The sequence below is a fragment of the Pongo pygmaeus genome, chromosome 8, assembly GCF_028885625.2.
Source record: "Pongo pygmaeus isolate AG05252 chromosome 8, NHGRI_mPonPyg2-v2.0_pri, whole genome shotgun sequence".
In the NCBI taxonomy this organism is placed as follows: Eukaryota; Metazoa; Chordata; class Mammalia; order Primates; family Hominidae; genus Pongo; species Pongo pygmaeus.
This window is the reverse complement of record NC_072381.2, coordinates 98,650,128-98,667,297: the sequence shown is the minus strand read 5'-3', so window position 1 is coordinate 98,667,297 and position 17,170 is coordinate 98,650,128. Positions and strand designations below refer to the sequence as shown.

The 17,170-nt window shown below is 39.8% G+C and overlaps 1 protein-coding gene across 2 annotated transcripts in view; it reads right to left on the bottom strand.

Moving 5' to 3' along the window:
- Positions 1–3,942: 3,942 nt before the first annotated feature.
- Positions 3,943–17,170, bottom strand: part of CEP55 (centrosomal protein 55) — a 34,177-nt gene continuing 20,949 nt past the window's right edge. For both annotated transcript variants that reach the window (XM_054436308.2, XM_054436309.2), the window contains exons 7-9: positions 15,761–15,832; positions 14,903–15,028; positions 3,943–6,773 (exon numbers count right to left, since the gene is read on the bottom strand). In XM_054436308.2, coding sequence (XP_054292283.1) covers positions 6,570–6,773; positions 14,903–15,028; positions 15,761–15,832 — 402 coding nt within the window. In that variant the 3' untranslated portion in view covers positions 3,943–6,569. The remainder of the gene's footprint in view (positions 6,774–14,902; positions 15,029–15,760; positions 15,833–17,170) is intronic.

The window sequence follows — 17,170 nt, the reverse complement described above, 5'->3', positions numbered from 1 at the left end:
GTCTTACGTTTAAGTCTTTGATCCATCTTGAGTTGATTTTTGTATAAGGTGTATGGAAGGGGCCCAGTTTCAGTTTTCTGCATATGGCTAGCCAGTTTTCCCAACACCATTTATTAAATAGGGAATCTTTTCCCCCATGGCTTGTGTGTGTCAGGTTTGTCAAAGATCAGATGGTGGTAGATGTGTGGTGTCATTTCTGAGGCCTCAGTTCTGTTCCATTCGTCTATATATCTGTTTTGGTACCAGTACCATGCCATTTTGGTTATTGTAGCCTTGTAGTAAAGTTTGAAGTCAGGTAGCATGATGCCTCCAGCTTTGTTCTTCTTGCCCAGGATTATCTTGGCAATGTGGGCTCATTTTTGGTTCCATATGAAGTTTAAAGTAGTTTTTTCCAATTCCGTGAAGAAAATCAGTGGTAGCTTGATGGGGATAGCATTGAATCTATAAATTTTTTTGGTCAGTATGGCCATTTTCACGATATTGATTCTTCCTATCCATGAGCATGGAATGTTTTTCCATTTGTTTGTGTCCTCTCTTATTTCCTTGAACAGTGGTTTGTAATTCTCTTTGAAGAGTTCCTTCACATCCCTTGTAAGTTGTATTCCTAGGTATTTTATTTTCTTAGTGGCAATTGTGAATGAGAGTTCACTCATGATTTGGCTCTCTGTTTGTCTGTTCTTGGGGTATAGGAATGCTTGTGATTTTTGCACATTGATTTTGTATCCTGAGACTTTGCTGAAGTTGCTTATCAGCTTAAGGAGACTTTAGGCTGAGATGGTGGGGTTTTCTAAATATACAATCATGTCATCTGGAAACAAAGACAATTTGACTTCCTCTTTTCCTAATTGAATACGCTTTATTGCTTTCTTTTGCCTTATTGCCCTGGCCAGAACTTCCGATACTATGTTGAACAGGAGTGGTGAGAGAGGGCATCCTTGTCTTGTGCTGGTTTTCAAAGGGAATGCTTCCAGTTTTTGCCCATTCAGTATGATATTGGCTGTGGGTTTGTCATAAATAGCTCTTATTAGTTTGAGATACATTCCATTGATACCTAGTTTATTGAGAGTTTTTAACGTGAATGGCTGTTGAATTTTGTTGAAGGCCTTTTCTGCATCTATTGAGATAATCATGTGTTTTTTGTCATTGGTTCTGTTTATGTGACGGATTATGTTTATTGATTTGCATATGTTGAACCAGCCTTGCATCCCAGGGAGGAAGCCCACTTGATCGTAGTGGATAAGCTTTTTGATGTGTTGCTGGATTCGGTTTGCCAGTATTTTATTGAGGATTTTTGCATCAATGTTCATCAGGGATATTGGTCTAAAATTATCTTTTTTTTGTTGTGTCTCTGCCAGGCTTTGGTATCAGGATGATGCTGGCCTCATAAAATGAGTTAGGGAGGATTCCCTCTTTTTCTGTTGATTGGAATAGTTTCAGAAGGAATGGTACCAACTCCTCTTTGTACCTCTGGTAGAATTCGGCTGTGAATCCGTCTGGCCCTGGACTTTTTTTGGTTGGTAGGCTATTAATTACTGCCTCAATTTCAGAACATGTTATTGGTCTACTCAGAGATTCAGCTTCTTCCTGTTTTAGTCTTGGGAGGGTGTATGTGTCCAGGAATTTATCCATTTATTCTGGATTTTCTAGTTTATTTGTGTAGAGGTGTTTATAGTATTCTCTGATAGTAGTTTGTATTTCCATGGGATCAGTGGTGATACCCCCTTTATCATTTTTCATTGTGTCTATTTGATTCTTCTCTCTTTTCTTCTTTATTAGTCTTGCTAGAGGCCTATCAATTTTGTTGATCTTTTCAAAAAACCAGCTCCTGGATTCATTGATTTTTTGAAGGGTTTTTTGTGTCTCTATCTCCTTCTGTTCTGCTCTGATCTTAGTTATTTCTTGTCTTCTGCTAGCTTTTGAATTTGTTTGCTTTTGTTTCTCGAGTTCTTTTAATTGTGATGTTAAGGTGTCAGTTTTAGATCTTTCCTGCTTTCTCTTGTGGGCATTTAGTGCTATAAATTTCTCTCTACACACTGTTTTAAATGTGTCCCAGAGCTTCTGGTACGTTGTGTCTCTGTTCTCATTGGTTTCAAAGAACATCTTTATTTCTGCCTTCATTTCGTTATTTACCCAGTAGTCATTCTGTTCAGTTTCCATGTAGTTGTGTGGTTTTGAGTGAGATTCTTAATCCTGAGTTCTAATTTGATTGCACTGTGGTCTGAGAGACAGTTGGTTGTGATTTCTGTTCTTTTACATTTGCTGAGGAGTGTTTTACTTCCAATTATGTGGTCAATTTTAGAATAAGTGTGATGTGGTGCTGAGAAGAATGTATATTTTTTCAACTTGGGGTGGAGAGTTCTGTAGATGTTTATTAGTTCCACTTGGTCCAGAGCTGAGTTCAACTCCTGGTTATCCTTGTTAATTTTCTGTCTCATTGATTTCTCTAATATTGACAATGGGGTGTTAAAGTCTCCCACTATTATCGTGTGGGAGTCTAAGTCTCTTTGTAGGTCTCTAAGAACTTGCTTTATGAATCTGGGTGCTCCTGTAGTGGGTGCATATATATTTAGGATAGTCAGCTCTTCTTGTTGAATTGATCCTTTTACCATTGTGTAATGGCCTTGTTTGTCTCTTTTGATCTTTGTTGGTTTAAAGTCTGTTTTATCAGAGACCAGGATTGTAGCCCCTGCTTTGTTTTGCTTTCCATTTGCTTCATAGATCTTCCTCCATCCCTTTATTTTGAGCCTGTGTGTGTTTCTACACGTAAGATGGGTCTCCTGAATACAGCACACAGATGGGTCTTGACTCTTTTTTTTTGAGATGGAATCTCACTCTGTCACCCAGGTTGGAGTTCAGCAGCGTGATCTCGGCTCACTGCAAGCTCCACCTTATCAGGTTCACGCCATTCTCCTGCCTCAGACTCCTGAGCAGCTAGGACTACAGGCACCCACCACCACGCTGGGCTAATTTTTTGTAGAGATGGGGTTTCTCCATGTTGGCCAGGATGGTCTCGATCTCCTGACCTCGTGATCCATCCACCTCAGCCTCCCAAAGTGCTGGGATTACAGGCGTGAGCCACTGCGCCTGGCTGGAAAATAAATTTTTCCATTTAAAAAGGCCATTTATAATAACATAAAACTCAGATTGCTAAGAATAAACTTAATAAAAGGCTAAGCTCTATGCACTGAAAGCTGTAAAACACTGCTGAGAGCAGTTAAAAAAAAACTAAATAAATGAAGAAATACACCATGTTCCTGGATTGTGCAGATGTCAATTTTTGAGAAATTGATCTATAGATATATACTATCCCAATGGAAATTCCAGGAAACTTTTGTAAAAATTGACAAGCTGATTTTAAAATGTATATGAAAATGGAAATGTCCTATATTAGTCAAGACATCCTTGAAGAATAAAGTTGGGGGACCTACCCTGATTTCAAGACACAGGAACACTCCAGCATTAGTCTTATTAATTTTGTTAATTTATTGTGGCATTTAGTTATTTAGTTAATTAGTGTAGTTATTAATTTAGTATGTGTTAAGATAAATAGGGCCAGGTGCAGTGACTCACACCTGTAATCCCAACAATTTGGGAGGCCAAGGCAGGAGAATTGCATTTGCCCAGGAGTTTGAGACCAGACTGGACAACACAATGAGACCATGTCCTTATAAAAAATTAAAAATATTAGCAGGGCATGGTGGCATGTGCTTGCAGTCCTAGGTACTTGGGAGGCTGAGGCAGGAGGATCACTTGAGCCCAGGAGTTTAAGACTGCAGTGAGCTATGACTGTACCACTGCACTCCAGCCTGGGTGACAGAGGGGACCCTGTCTCTAAAAATAAATACATAAATAAAAATAAAAATAAATTAGATTGCCTCTGGGAGGAGGGGATTCTGGACTAGAAGTAATTAAAGAAACTTTCAGAAATGTTGGTAGAGTCTATAACTTTATTTGGCTGATGATTACAATGATATATATATAATCTGTCAAAACTCATTGATCTGTACATTTTATTTTATGTAAAATAATTGTTTAATAAAATATGTAACATAATTTTTTAATAAAAAGCAACAGAGTGGAGTAATCCTGGCACGGCAGCCCCAGCATGTTGGTTGGGAATGTAACTGTACAATGGAGAGAGATGAACACACTGAGCTGAGTTTATATCCTTTCTTTACTACTTATCAGTGGTGACCTTGGGCAAATTGTTCACTCTCTGCAAGCCTTAGTTTTCTCATCTGAAAAATGGTGCTGGTGCTAGCACTTTACTTCACAGATTTGCAGGGAAGAGCTAATGAGTATAAGTAGATAAAGTATCTAGCATGGTTTCTGGTAGTTTATAGTCCCACAGAACAAAACATGCCCTAAGGGTAAGTGGTTATCTGCCAAGAAAAAAGGTGGACAGTGAAGGGGGAAAAAAAGTCTTTAATTATGAGAACCTTGAAGATTTTCAGGTCTTGGAGATGTCTTTTATTGACCCTTGCTTTGGTAACATGATCTGGGAAAGTAGAATCCTTCCTGCTCTAAATCATCTACTATTCGGAAATATATAAATTCCCCCTCTACAGTAGCAGAGCTCCACAAGAGGCCTGCCCAATTTTTCCAAAGTATTTTTTGATATTGGTGCCCAGATGTAGGTGGCTAAAGTGAGCAGGGAAAGCTAAGTACAGCCCTCCAGTGAAACACAGAAAGTACAACAAGAGTCTTGAAACAAACTCCAGATCACCCTGTGGCTCCAGGAATCAAACTTCAGAGGTCGTCAGGCTGGCGCTTCTGTTATGGTTTATGTCCTGGCCAGTTATCCCATGAGACCGCATCTCTTGTTCCATACAGGCACGGACCAAAGGCCTGGGTTCTGCTTGACTCCGCTGCTCACTGGATGACCAAGACATGTTGCACATCTATAAACTAGAGGTAATACTGGCTTGCTTTAAAGTTGTAAGGGGAGAAACTTCCTTATGGCATATATTTATGATTTAATACTATGGTCTTTGCTATAACATTGTGGGTCAGAATAACAACTATGCGGCTGAATATTTCCATATCTTTTGTTCAACTGTAGTTGAAGATCTTGTGAGCCTGGGATTAACAGTAATGGCAAAATTTTATTTCCATAAACAGATCTGTATAATTTCTATGGTTAGAAAAAAAAACCCTATATAATTTGGCATGCTTATTGTTTTGCCTCTGTAACAAATAACTCAAATTCATATTTATTGATAAAGAGTTGTTATTTATTTAAGAAAGATGTCTGAAAGCATCTACTCCTTCTAACTCCTTCACATAGTTTTCGGTTCTGATGTATCCTTAACTGCCTTATCATCTTACACTGAGTGTTAATCTGTAACCCCTGATAAGTCCTTGGGGGTAAGAATCTTAGAATATCTATTTATTGAGTTGTAATGGTGCTTTATATATTCTGGATACTAGACCCTTATCAGATACCTGGTTTGAAAATATTTTTTCTCTTTCTATTGGTTGTATTTTCACTTTTTTGATAATGTGCTTTGAATTATAAGTCTTAAATTTTTTATTGTGAAAATTTTGAATTTTGATTATGTCCAATACATTTGTTTTTTTAAAAGAGAAAGAATCTTAGAATATCTATATATATATGAATATACTAGACATATTAAAACATTAAATAATTTTATTCTTTTCTCATTTACAGTAGCCCAGTGGTAAGCATGTTAGAAAACCTGAAGAAATTTAAAAGTTTTTGGTTTACAAAAAGCATGTGTAAAAATATCTGTTCAGACAAACAAAGATCTGATAATTACATTGCCCAGCTTTAAGAATGCCAAAAATAAATAAAATACTGTAAATCAAATGAGAGGGCTAGATGGGTTTATTAAAATTTATTTTAACAATTTTAGCTAACCAGCATGTGCTAATGTAATTCAAGTTACAGTTAGTGCCAGATAATATAAGAGAAAACATTGTGTGTGGCCACTTAAGATTACACCTCAAAGAGATCCTGTTTGTGCGCAGAACAGAGTTGGGGAACACAGCTGGGTTTAGTTTCAATGGTAAGCAGCAATAAAGATCAAGAAAATCCCCAACTTTTCTAATAACTGCTCTACAATATGAAAAAAAAATAGTATCTATCACCACCTCTTAACAATGGACATCAAAATTAGGATTGTAGGTTTTCTAAGTACTTGGATAAAAAATGCAAACACAGTTAAGATCCTTGGTTAATTATCTTTGATTTTTCAAAACCCACAAAACATAAAATATTTTGCTTGCTGGTGCATTAACCCATTAGCAATAACCTGAGCTATCTTTTCCTCACCAAGTATTTTAACAGTGCAAAGTGTTAGTAGTCTCAGTAGACGCTGCTCACCACATTCTGTCATTGCAGCCTGATGATGAACCATGTCAGGGAGGTATCACTGCCAAGAGAAATGCACAGCAGCCTAAAAGATACATGATTCACTAGCAAGCCAGAGGGTCAAAGGTAGATAGGCAGTTTTATGCAAAATGTGAAATATATAATTCAAAATGCCCACAAGCTAACAGGAAATACAGTATTGAATCTTTTAATATCAAAACAAATACTTATTTTGCTACTTTGAACAGTATTCCACATGGACAAGCAGATCGCGATGTTCAGTGGCTGGATACTGTATATTGCACTTGGGACATTCCACCAGGCTTTCATTGAGTGCAGCAGTGGGACTTTTTGGTGAGGCGGCAACTTTTTCTCTGTTTTCAGTTTCTCCTTGGAAAGTGACTAATGGCTCTGTGATGGCAAACTCATGAAGCTGTTTCTGAAAAATAAGTTTCAAATAATAGAATTTGTAAATAAGGCCCACTGTTCAGCTTGGTTTTTTTTCTTTTTTTGAGATGGTCTCACTCTGTCACCCAGGCTGGAGTGTAGTGGCACAAACACGGTTCACTGCAGCCTCGACCTCCCAGGCTTAAACAATCCTCCCACCTCAGCCTCCTAAGTAGCTGGGACTACAGACACATGTCACCACGTCCAGATAATATTTCTATTTTTTGTAGAAATAGAAAATTCTACAAAAAGTTAACTCTGTGTTGCCCAGGCTGGTCTCAAACTCCTAAGCTCAAGTGATCTGCCCACCCCAGCCTCCCAAAATGTTGGGATTACAGGCATGAACCACTGCACCCAGCCTGTTCAGCAATTTTAACTGTTCCATAAGTATTATAGCTGCTTCAGCACTGTAGACAGATTTTCTTCTGAATTCCAGCTCATCAGTATTATGGGGGTAATATATGAGGTAGTTGTGAATTTATCCAGATAACTACTGTAATTATCCAAATTACCCAGATATTGGAGTTGGGTGTGTATATGAATATGTTTTATTAGGACACAGAGTCGAATATTAGGTAGGCCTATATGCAAGGCTGATTAAATTTGCTAGTTTGTAAAACAGAGGCAACCTCAGCAATAAAGTACTACATGGAAATTAAAGGCAGCAAGGAATTTTAGCAGCTCAAACAGCTTATACATAGAAATGACTAAGATATTGTATCATACCTTTGAGACTTTCCTTTTCCGTGTTTTTTTTCTAAGAACTTGGAGTAGTTAAAAATGAGTATTTTACAGCACAGTGAAGAGGGTGGACAGCAGGAACAAAGTACAGGAAAATTACAAATTCTTTTTTTTTATTATACTTTAAGTTTTAAGGTACATGTGCACAACGTGCAGGTTTGTTACATATGTATACATGTGCCATGTTGGTGTGCTGCACCCATTAACTCATCATTTACATTGGGTATATCTCCTAATGCTATCCCTCCCCCCTCCCCCACCCAACAGGCCCTGAGGTGTGATGTCCCCCTTCCTGTGTCCAAGTGTTCTCATTGTTCAAATCCCACCTATGAGTGAGAACATGCGGTGTTTGGTTTTTTGTCCTTGCGATAGTTTGCTGAGAATGATGGTTTCCAGCTTCATCTGTGTCCCTACAAAGGACACGAACTCATCATTTTTTATGGCTGCATAGTATTCCATGGTGTATATGTGCCACATTTTCTTAATCCAGTCTGTCATTGTTGGACATTTGGGTTGGTTCCAAGTCTTTGCTATTGTGAATAGTGCCACAATAAACATGCGTGTGCATGTGTCTTTATAGCAGCATGATTTATAATCCTTTGGGTATATACCCAGTAATGGGATGGCTGGATCAAATGGTATTTCTAGTTCTAGATCCCTGAGGAATTGCCACACTGACTTCCACAATGGTTGAACTAGTTTACAGTCCCACCAACAGTGTAAAAGTGTTCCTATTTCTCCACATCCTCTCCAGCACCTATTGTTTCCTGACTTTTTAATGATCGCCATTCCAACTGGTGTGAGATGATATCTCATTGTGGTTTTGATTTGCATTTCTCTGATGGCCAGTGATGATGAGCATTTTTTCATGTGTCTTTTGGCTGCATAAATGTCTTCTTTTGAGAAGTGTCTCTTCATATCCTTCGCCCACTTTTTGATGGGGTTGTTTTTTTCTTGTAAATTTGTTTAAGTTCTTTGTAGATTCTGGATATTAGCCCTTTGTCAGATGAGTAGATTGCAAAAATTTTCTCCCATTCTGTAGATTGCCTGTTCACTCTGATGGTAGTTTCTTTTGCTGTGCAGAAGCTCTTTAGTTTAATTAGATCCCATTTGTCAATTTTGGCTTTTGTTGCCATTGCTTTTGGTGTTTTAGACATGAAGATCTTGCCCATACCTATGTCCTGAATGGTATTGCCTAGGTTTTCTTCTAGGGTTTTTATGGTTTTAGGTCTAACATGTAAGTCTTTAATCCATCTTGAATTAATTTTTGTATAAGGTGTAAGGAAGGGATCCAGTTTCAGCTTTCTACATATGGCTAGCCAGTTTTCCCAGCACCATTTATTAAATAGGGAATCCTTTCCCCATTGCTTGTTTTTCTCAGGTTTGTCAAAGATCAGATAGTTGTAGATGTGTGGCATTATTTCTGAGGGCTCTGTTCTGTTCCATTGGTCTATATCTCTGTTTTGGTACCAGTACCATGCTGTTTTGGTTACTGTAGCCTTGTAGTAAAGTTTGAAGTCAGGTAGCATGAAACCTCCAGCTTTGTTCTTTTGGCTTAGGATTGACTTGGTGATGCGGGCTCTTTTTTGGTTCCATATGAACTTTAAAGTAGTTTTTTCCAATTCTGTGAAGAAAGTCATTGGTAGCTTGATGGGGATGGCATTGAATCTATAAATTACCTTGGGCAGTATGGCCATTTTCACAACAGTGATTCTTCCTATCCATGAGCATGGAATGTTCTTCCATTTGTTTGTATCCTCTTTTATTTTGTTGAGCAGTGGTTTGTAGTTCTCCTTGAAGAGGTCCTTCACATCCCTTGTAAGTTGGATTTCTAGGTATTTTATTCTCTTTGAAGCAATTGTGAATGAGAGTTCACTCATGATTTGGCTCTCTGTTTGTCTGTTATTGGTGTATAAGAATGCTTGTGATTTTTCCACATTGATTTTGTATCCTGAGACTTTGCTGAAGTTGCTTATCAGCTTAAGGAGATTTTGGGCTGAGACAATGGGGTTTTCTAGATATACAATCACGTCATCTGCAAACAGGGACAATTTGACTTCCTCTTTTCTTAATTGAATACCCTTTATTTCCCTCTCCTGCCTGATTGCCCTGCCCAGAACTTCCAACACTATGTTGAATAGGAGTGGTGAGAGAGGGCATCCCTGTCTTGTGCCAGTTTTCAAAGGGAATGCTTCCAGTTTTTGCCCATTCAGTATGATACTGGCTGTGGGTTTGTCATAAATAGCTCTTATTATTTTGAGATACGTCCCATCAATACCTAATTTATTGAGAGTTTTTAGCATGAAGGGCTGTTGAATTTTGTCAAAGGCCTTTTCTGCATCTATTGAGATAATCGTGTGGTTTTTGTTGTTGGTTCTGTTTATATGCTGGATTACGTTTATTGATTTGCGTATGTTGAACCAGCCTTGCATCCAAGGGATGATGCCCACTTGATCACGATGGATAAGCTTTTTGATATATTGCTGGATTCGGTTTGCCAGTATTTCATTGAAGATTTTTGCATCGATGTTCATCAGGGATATTGGTCTAAAATTATCTTTTTTTTGTTGTGTCTCTGCCAGGCTTTGGTATCAGGATGATGCTGGCCTCATAAAATGAGTTAGGGAGGATTCCCTCTTTTTCTATTGATTGGAATAGTTTCAGAAGGAATGGTATCAGCTCCCCCTTGTACCTCTGGTAGAATTCGGCTGTGAATCCGTCTGGTCCTGGACTTTTTTTGGTTGGTAAGCTATTAATTATTGCCACAATTTCAGAGCCTGTTATTGGTCTATTCAGAGATTCAGCTTCTTCCTGGTTTAGTCTTGGGAGGGTGTATGTGTCGAGGAATTTATCCATTTCTCCTAGATTTTCTAGTTTATTTAAGTAGAGGTGTTTATAGTATTCCCTGATGGTAGTTTGTATTTCTGTGGGATCAGTGTGATATCCCCTTTATCATTTTTTATTGTGTCTATTTGATTCTTCTTTCTTTTCTTCTTTATTAGTCTTGCTAGTGGTCTATCAATTTTGTTGAACTTTTCAAAAAACCAGCTCCTGGATTCATTGATTTTTTGAAAGGTTTTTTGTGTCTCTATCTCCTTCAGTTCTGCTCTGATCTTAGTTATTTCTTGCCTTCTGCTAGCTTTTGAATGTGTTTGCTCTTGTTTCTGTAGTTCTTTTAATTGCGACATTAGGTTGTCAATTTTAGATCTTTCCTGCTTTCTCTTGTGGGCATTTAGTGCTATAAATTTCCCTCTACACACTGCTTTAAATGTGTCCCAGAGATTCTGGTATGTTGTATCTTTGTTCTCATTGGTTTCAAAGAACATCTTTATTTCTGCCTTCATTTCGTTATGTACCCAGTAGTCACTCAGGAGCAGGTTGTTCAGTTTCCATGTAGTTGAGCAGTTTTGAGTGAGTTTCTTAATCCTGAGTTCTAGTTTGATTGCACTGTGGTCTGAGAGACAGTTTGTTATCATTTCTGTTTTTTTACATTTGCTGAGGAGTGTTTTACTTCCAACTATGTGGTCAATTTTGGAAAAAGTGCAGTGTGGTGCTGAGAAGAATGTATATTCTGTTGATTTGGGGTGGAGAGTTCTGTAGATGTCTCTTAGGTCCGCTTGATGCAGAGCTGAGTTCAATTCCTGGATATCCTTGTTAACTTTCTGTCTCGTGGATCTGTCTAATGTTGATAGTGGGGTGTTAAAGTCTCCCATTATTATCGTGTGGGAGTCTAAGTCTCTTTGTAGGTCTCTAAGGACTTGCTTTATGAATCTGGGTGCTCCTGTATTGGGTGCATATATATTTAGGATAGTTAGCTCTTCTTGTTGAATTGATCCCTTTACCATTATGTAATGTCCTTCTTTGTCTCTTTTGATCTTTGTTGGTTTAAAGTCTGTTTTATCAGAGATTAGGATTGCAACCCCGGCCTTTTTCTGTTTTCTATTTGCTTGGTAGATCTTCCTCAATCCCTTTGTTTTGAGCCTATGTGTGTCACTGCATGTGAGATGGGTTTCCTGAATACAGCACACTGATGGGTCTTGACTCTATCCAATTTGCCAGTCTGTGTCTTTTAATTGGAGCATTTAGCCCATTTACATTGAAGGTTAATATTGTTATATGTGAATTGATCCTGTCATTATGATGTTAGCTAGTTATTTTGCTCTTTACTTGATGCAGTTTTTTCCTAGCCTCGATGGTCTTTACAATTTGGCATGTTTTTGCAGTGGCTGGTACTGGTTGTTCCTTTCCATGTTTAGTGCTTCCTTCAGGAGCTCTTGTAGGGCAGGCCTGGTGGTGACAAAATCTCTCAGCATTTGCTTGTCTGTAAAGGATTTTATTTTTCCTTCACTTATGAAGCTTAGTTTGGCTGGATATGAAATTCTGGGTTGAAAATTCTTTTCTTTAAGAATGTTGAATATTGACCCCCACTCTCTTCTGGCTTGTAGAGTTTCTGCAGACAGATCAGCTGTTAGTCTGATGGGCTTCCCTTTGCAGGTAACCCGACCTTTCTCTCTGGCTGCCCTTAACATTTTTTCCTTCATTTCAACTTTGGTGAATCTGACAATTATGTGTCTTGGAGCTGCTCTTCTCGAGGAGTATCTTTGTGGCATTCTCTGTATTTCCTGAATTTGAATGTTGGCCTGCCTTGCTAGACTGGGGAAGTTCTCCTGGATAATATCCTGCAGAGTATTTTCCAATTTGGTTGCATTCTCCCCGTCACTTTCAGGTACACCAATCAGACGTAGATTTGGTCTTTTCACATAGTCCCGTATTTCTTGGAGGCTTTGTTCATTTCTTTTTATTCTTTTTTCTCGAAACTTCTCTTCTCACTTCATTTTATTCATTTGATCTTCCATCATTGATACCCATTCTTCCACTTGATCGAATCGGCTACTGAGGCTTGTGCATTCGTCACGTAGCTCTCGTGCTGTGATTTTCAGCTCCATCAGGTCCTTTAAGGACTTCTCTGCATTGGTTATTCTAGTTAGCCATTCGTCTAATCTTTTTTCAAGGTTTTCAACTTCTTTGCCACAGGTTCGAACTTCCTCCTTTAGCTCGGAGAAGTTTGATCATCTGAAGCCTTCTTCTCTCAACTCTTCATTCTCCATCCAGCTTTGTTCTGTTGCTGGTGAGGAGCTGCGTTCCTTTGGAGGAGGAGAGGCTCTCTGATTTTTAGAATTTTCAGTTTTTCTGCTGTTTTTTCCCCATCTTTGTGGTTTTATCTACCTTTGGTCTTTGATGATGGTGACGTACAGATGGGGTTTTGGTGCGGATGTCCTTTCTGTTTGTTTTCCTTCTAACAGTCAGGACCCTTAGCTGCAGGTCTGTTGGAGTTTGCCAGAGGTCCACTCCAGACGCTGTTTGCCTGGGTATCAGCAGTGGAGGCTGCAGAACAGCGAATATTGGTGAACAGCAAATGTTGCTGCCTGATCGTTCCTCTGGAAGTTTTGTCTCAGAGGGGTACCCAGCCGTGTGAGGTGACAGTCTGCCCCTACTGGGGGGTGCCTCCCAGTTAGGCTACTCAGGGGTCAGGGACCCACTTGTGGAGGCAGTCTGTCTGTTCTCAGATCTCAAGCTGCGTGCTGGGAGAACCACTACTGTCTTCCAATCTGTCAGACAGGGACATTTAAGTCTGCAGAGGTTTCTGCTGCCTTTTGTTTGGCTATGCCCTGCCCCCAGAGTTGGAGTCTACAGAGGCAAGCAGGCCTCCTTGAGCTGCGGTGGGCTCCACCCAGTTCGAGCTTCCCAGCCGCTTTGTTTACTTACTCAAGCCTCAGCAATGGCAGGCGCCCCTCCCCCAGCCTCACTGCCACCTTGCAGTTTGATCTCATACTGCTGTGCTAGCAATGAGCAAGGCTCGGTGGGCATAGGACCCTCCAAGCCAGGCATGGGATATAATCTGCTGGTGTGCCGTTTGCTAAGACCGTCGGAATAGCGCAGTATTAGGGTGGGAATGACCTGATTTTCCAGGTGTCATCTGTCACCCCTTTCCTTGGCTAGAAAAGGGAATTCCCTGACCCCTTGCACTTCCTGGGTGAGGCGATGCCTCACCCTGCTTCAGTTCACGCTCGGTGCGCTGCACCCACTGTCCGACAGTCCCCAGTGAGATGAACCCGGTACCTCAGTTGGAAATGCAGAAATCATCCGTCTTCTGCGTCGCTCACGCTGGGAGCTGTAGACTGGAGCTGTTCCTATTCGGCCATCTTGGAACCGCCCCCACAAAATTACAAATTCTTTTGCATACCCTCTGCTCCCTATGCTTTGAATGGTCAATAACAAAAATGAATTATAAATTTTCATTTCAAATATTATAAACGGGTAAAATCAATGATATACTTAAGAACAGAGCCAAAAATATATTTTCTTTCTTTTATTCATACAGAAGTTACAAATGATTTTTAGTTTTATCATTGCTTTTTTTCCTCCTTTGAAAACTGAGGAATCAGATTTGTAATATTTCACTGTCTCCAAGTATTCTATAGTACTAGAATAAAATTTAAAATATGTACTAGTGGGACAGACATATATTCAAATGCAGACCCCCAGCAAGTTTGGTCCAAAAGCTTATTAGTAAGGTGAGAATAAGTAAGTGAAAAACCATTTAATCATAGAAACAATATTATTTAAAAGGTTCATGTTTTAAAAGATTAAGTTTTCAGAGTGACTCACACAAACCTCATAATATATCTAAAAAGCATATTAACAGTAATAGTCCATTATCCCTAAAAACAGCATTTTTTTCTTTTTTCTTTTTTTTTTTTTCAGACAGAGTCTCGCTCTGCTGCCCAGGCTGGAGTGCAGTGGCACAGTCTCAGCCCACTGCAACCTCTGCGTCCTGGGTTCAAGTGATTCTCCTACCTCAGCCTCCTAAGTAGCTGAGGTTACAGGCGCCCGCCACCACGCCTGGCTAATTTTCTGTATTTTTAGTAGAGACGAGGTTTCACCATGTTAGTCAGGCTGGTCTCCAACTCCTGACCTCATGATCCGCCTGCCTTGGCCTCCCAAAGCACTGGGATTAAAGGTATGAGCCATCGTGCCCAGCCTTTCTTTCTTTTTTAATAGATAAACACAATTTCAGTTCAGGATTCTGTGGCTACCCTCTATTCTACCCTTTTGACCCCAGCTCAGGCACTATTTAGTGCCTCTAGCATCACAGCAGCTGGGGTATTGGGGGAATGATTCCAGATGTGATCATGTCCCTCTTTCTGGTCCTCTGAATTGATGCTCAGAGGGCAGCTGCTTCAAATGCGGCAGGGGCTCTACCTACTGATTTGAGATACATCTAGCTGTGCGTTAAGCTGTATCCTCCTAAGTTTGGAACTGATTCGGTATATAAATGGAAGACGAAGACAAATTTTAGTTTAATCATTCCAGACTCACCAAGGATTCCAACTGTGTTATTTGATTTCTTGCTTTTCGGAGCTCCTTAAGAATTATATGCAATTGATGCTGCATATGTTGACGGTCGAGTTTTTCATTTTCAAAGTCTAAAGTACATGCCTGCATCTGGAAAAGGCCCAGGACAAGACCATTACAGCTGATACAGACTGTCTAGTTCTCTTGACTGGATGCTCACATTTTTTTATTAGCACAAGAAGAAAATATTTATTGTACCATCGTAGCAAGAATTCACCTAAGCACCATTAAATGTTGATAAATGAGGCAGCTTATGGCTGAGGATTTGGTTTATCCAAGGAGCAAAGCCAATGCTGAGGTATAGGTGAATGAAGAGCAGCTTAAGAAGTTGTTGATTAGAATTACTCCTCCCTATCCACCTTTTTTAAGGGGGAAGAAGGAGAAGGGAAAGAGGTAACTATTCCCTGGTTTGGACTATACTAAAAATCTCTGCTTTACACCATTTATAATACATTCTGGACTAAATGGTGTCTCTCCAAGTTCTGCTTGAAGTTATAAGGTAGCCCTAATTAGGAGATATTGTTAGGCTAGGAACTACAGCCACTGGGGAAGAGCAAAATTTGCCAAGGCCAACATCTACCTGTCAAGAAAATTGCTATCACACCTCAAGAATCTGTTTAGCCTAAGGTCAGCAACAGGAATAAGTGGCTAGCAGAGTCTCTTGAAATATCTTTTTTATTGAAGAAAAAAGACTTTTATTGAAGTCTTTTAAAGACACTTTTCACAACTTTCAAATGGTTCTCCATAGAACAGCATAAACATGAGGAAAAACTGCATTTTCTAACAGGCATAATTGAATTTAGAAGCAACCCCAATGAGTACCTGTTGTTCCAACAGAGCTACCCTTGTTTGTTCTTCTTGCTGCTTTAGCAGAGATGTGTAAAGAAACTGGACCTGTAGGACATAAAGAGAACCAATGCTGTCACATCCAACCTTTTCCAGCTTGACCTGGGATGCATGAAAAGCTCACATCACAAGTCTCACATCTCTAACCAGGACAACACCTGCTAGTCAGGGGTGAATCATTCCAGCTGGCCATCTGATGGCTATCTATGCCAGCAGCTAAGCAGTATACCACCACCCTTGCCAAGAGTTCCCTGAGGCACACAGACTGAATGCTGATAAACAGCACTGAACTCTGCAGCAGCCATGCCCCCTTTCCTGGAGGTTCTGACATTTCTGAGTAGGATAACATGGGTGGCAGTGCTGGGCCCTTAGCCAGAGCTGAAGCAAAATTTAATCAGCGCACTTAATCTCTCCCTAGTATCACTGCTCATGCCTGTAGACAGAAGAAGTGTGAGTGGTAAAGACTAAGATGGCAGGCTGGGCACAGTGGCTTGCACCTGTAATCCCAGCACTTTGGGAGGCCAAGGCAGGTGGATCACATGAGGTCAGGAGTTTGAGACCAGCCTGGCCAACATGGCGAAACCCCATCTCTACTAAAAATATAAAAATTGGCCAGCCGTGGTGGTGGGCACCTGTAATCCCAGCTACTCAGGAGGCTGAGGCACAAGAATCACTTGAAGACAGGAGGTGGAGGTTACAGTGAGCTGAGATTACGCCATTGCACTCCAGCCTGGGCATCAGAGCAAGACCCTGTCTCAGAAAAAAAAAAAGAAAAAAAAGACTAAGATGGCAAATGTTATAGATGGACTTGTTACTGTCCCATCACCAGCACCCTCAACTTTTGTAGGACCGTTAAAAATTATTATTAAAATAGCAATAACTAGCATTTACCTTGCTTAGTTTACAAAGCACTTTTACCTTCTCTCAACTGACCCTCACCAAAGCCCTATATGGCAAGCAGAGGTTATTATTAATTTGACAAGGGAATAACCAGTGAGTAGTCAGAGAAGTTAGGTGATTTGCCTAAGGCCATATATCCTGGACTAGAGACTAGGCATGGATTCCAAATAATGTTCCTTCCATGATGCCAGGCTGCAAAGCAAAATCTAAATTAAAGAGTTCCATCGAAGTATTGTTCAATTCCAATAATCCTAACGTAGTAACTCCAACATTATTACGATACCATAGCATAAGGCTATGAGCATAACAAGAACATGGAAGATACCATGTGAATTCACTTGAGCACATATCATCACCATTAAGATGCCAGTCTAGGAATCAGCCTCGATTCCTCTCATTACTTCAGTTCTTCTTTTGGCTTCTCACATATACTGACCTCCTCCTCACTCAGAGCCTTTGTGTGTACAATTTCCTCCGTTGAGAGGA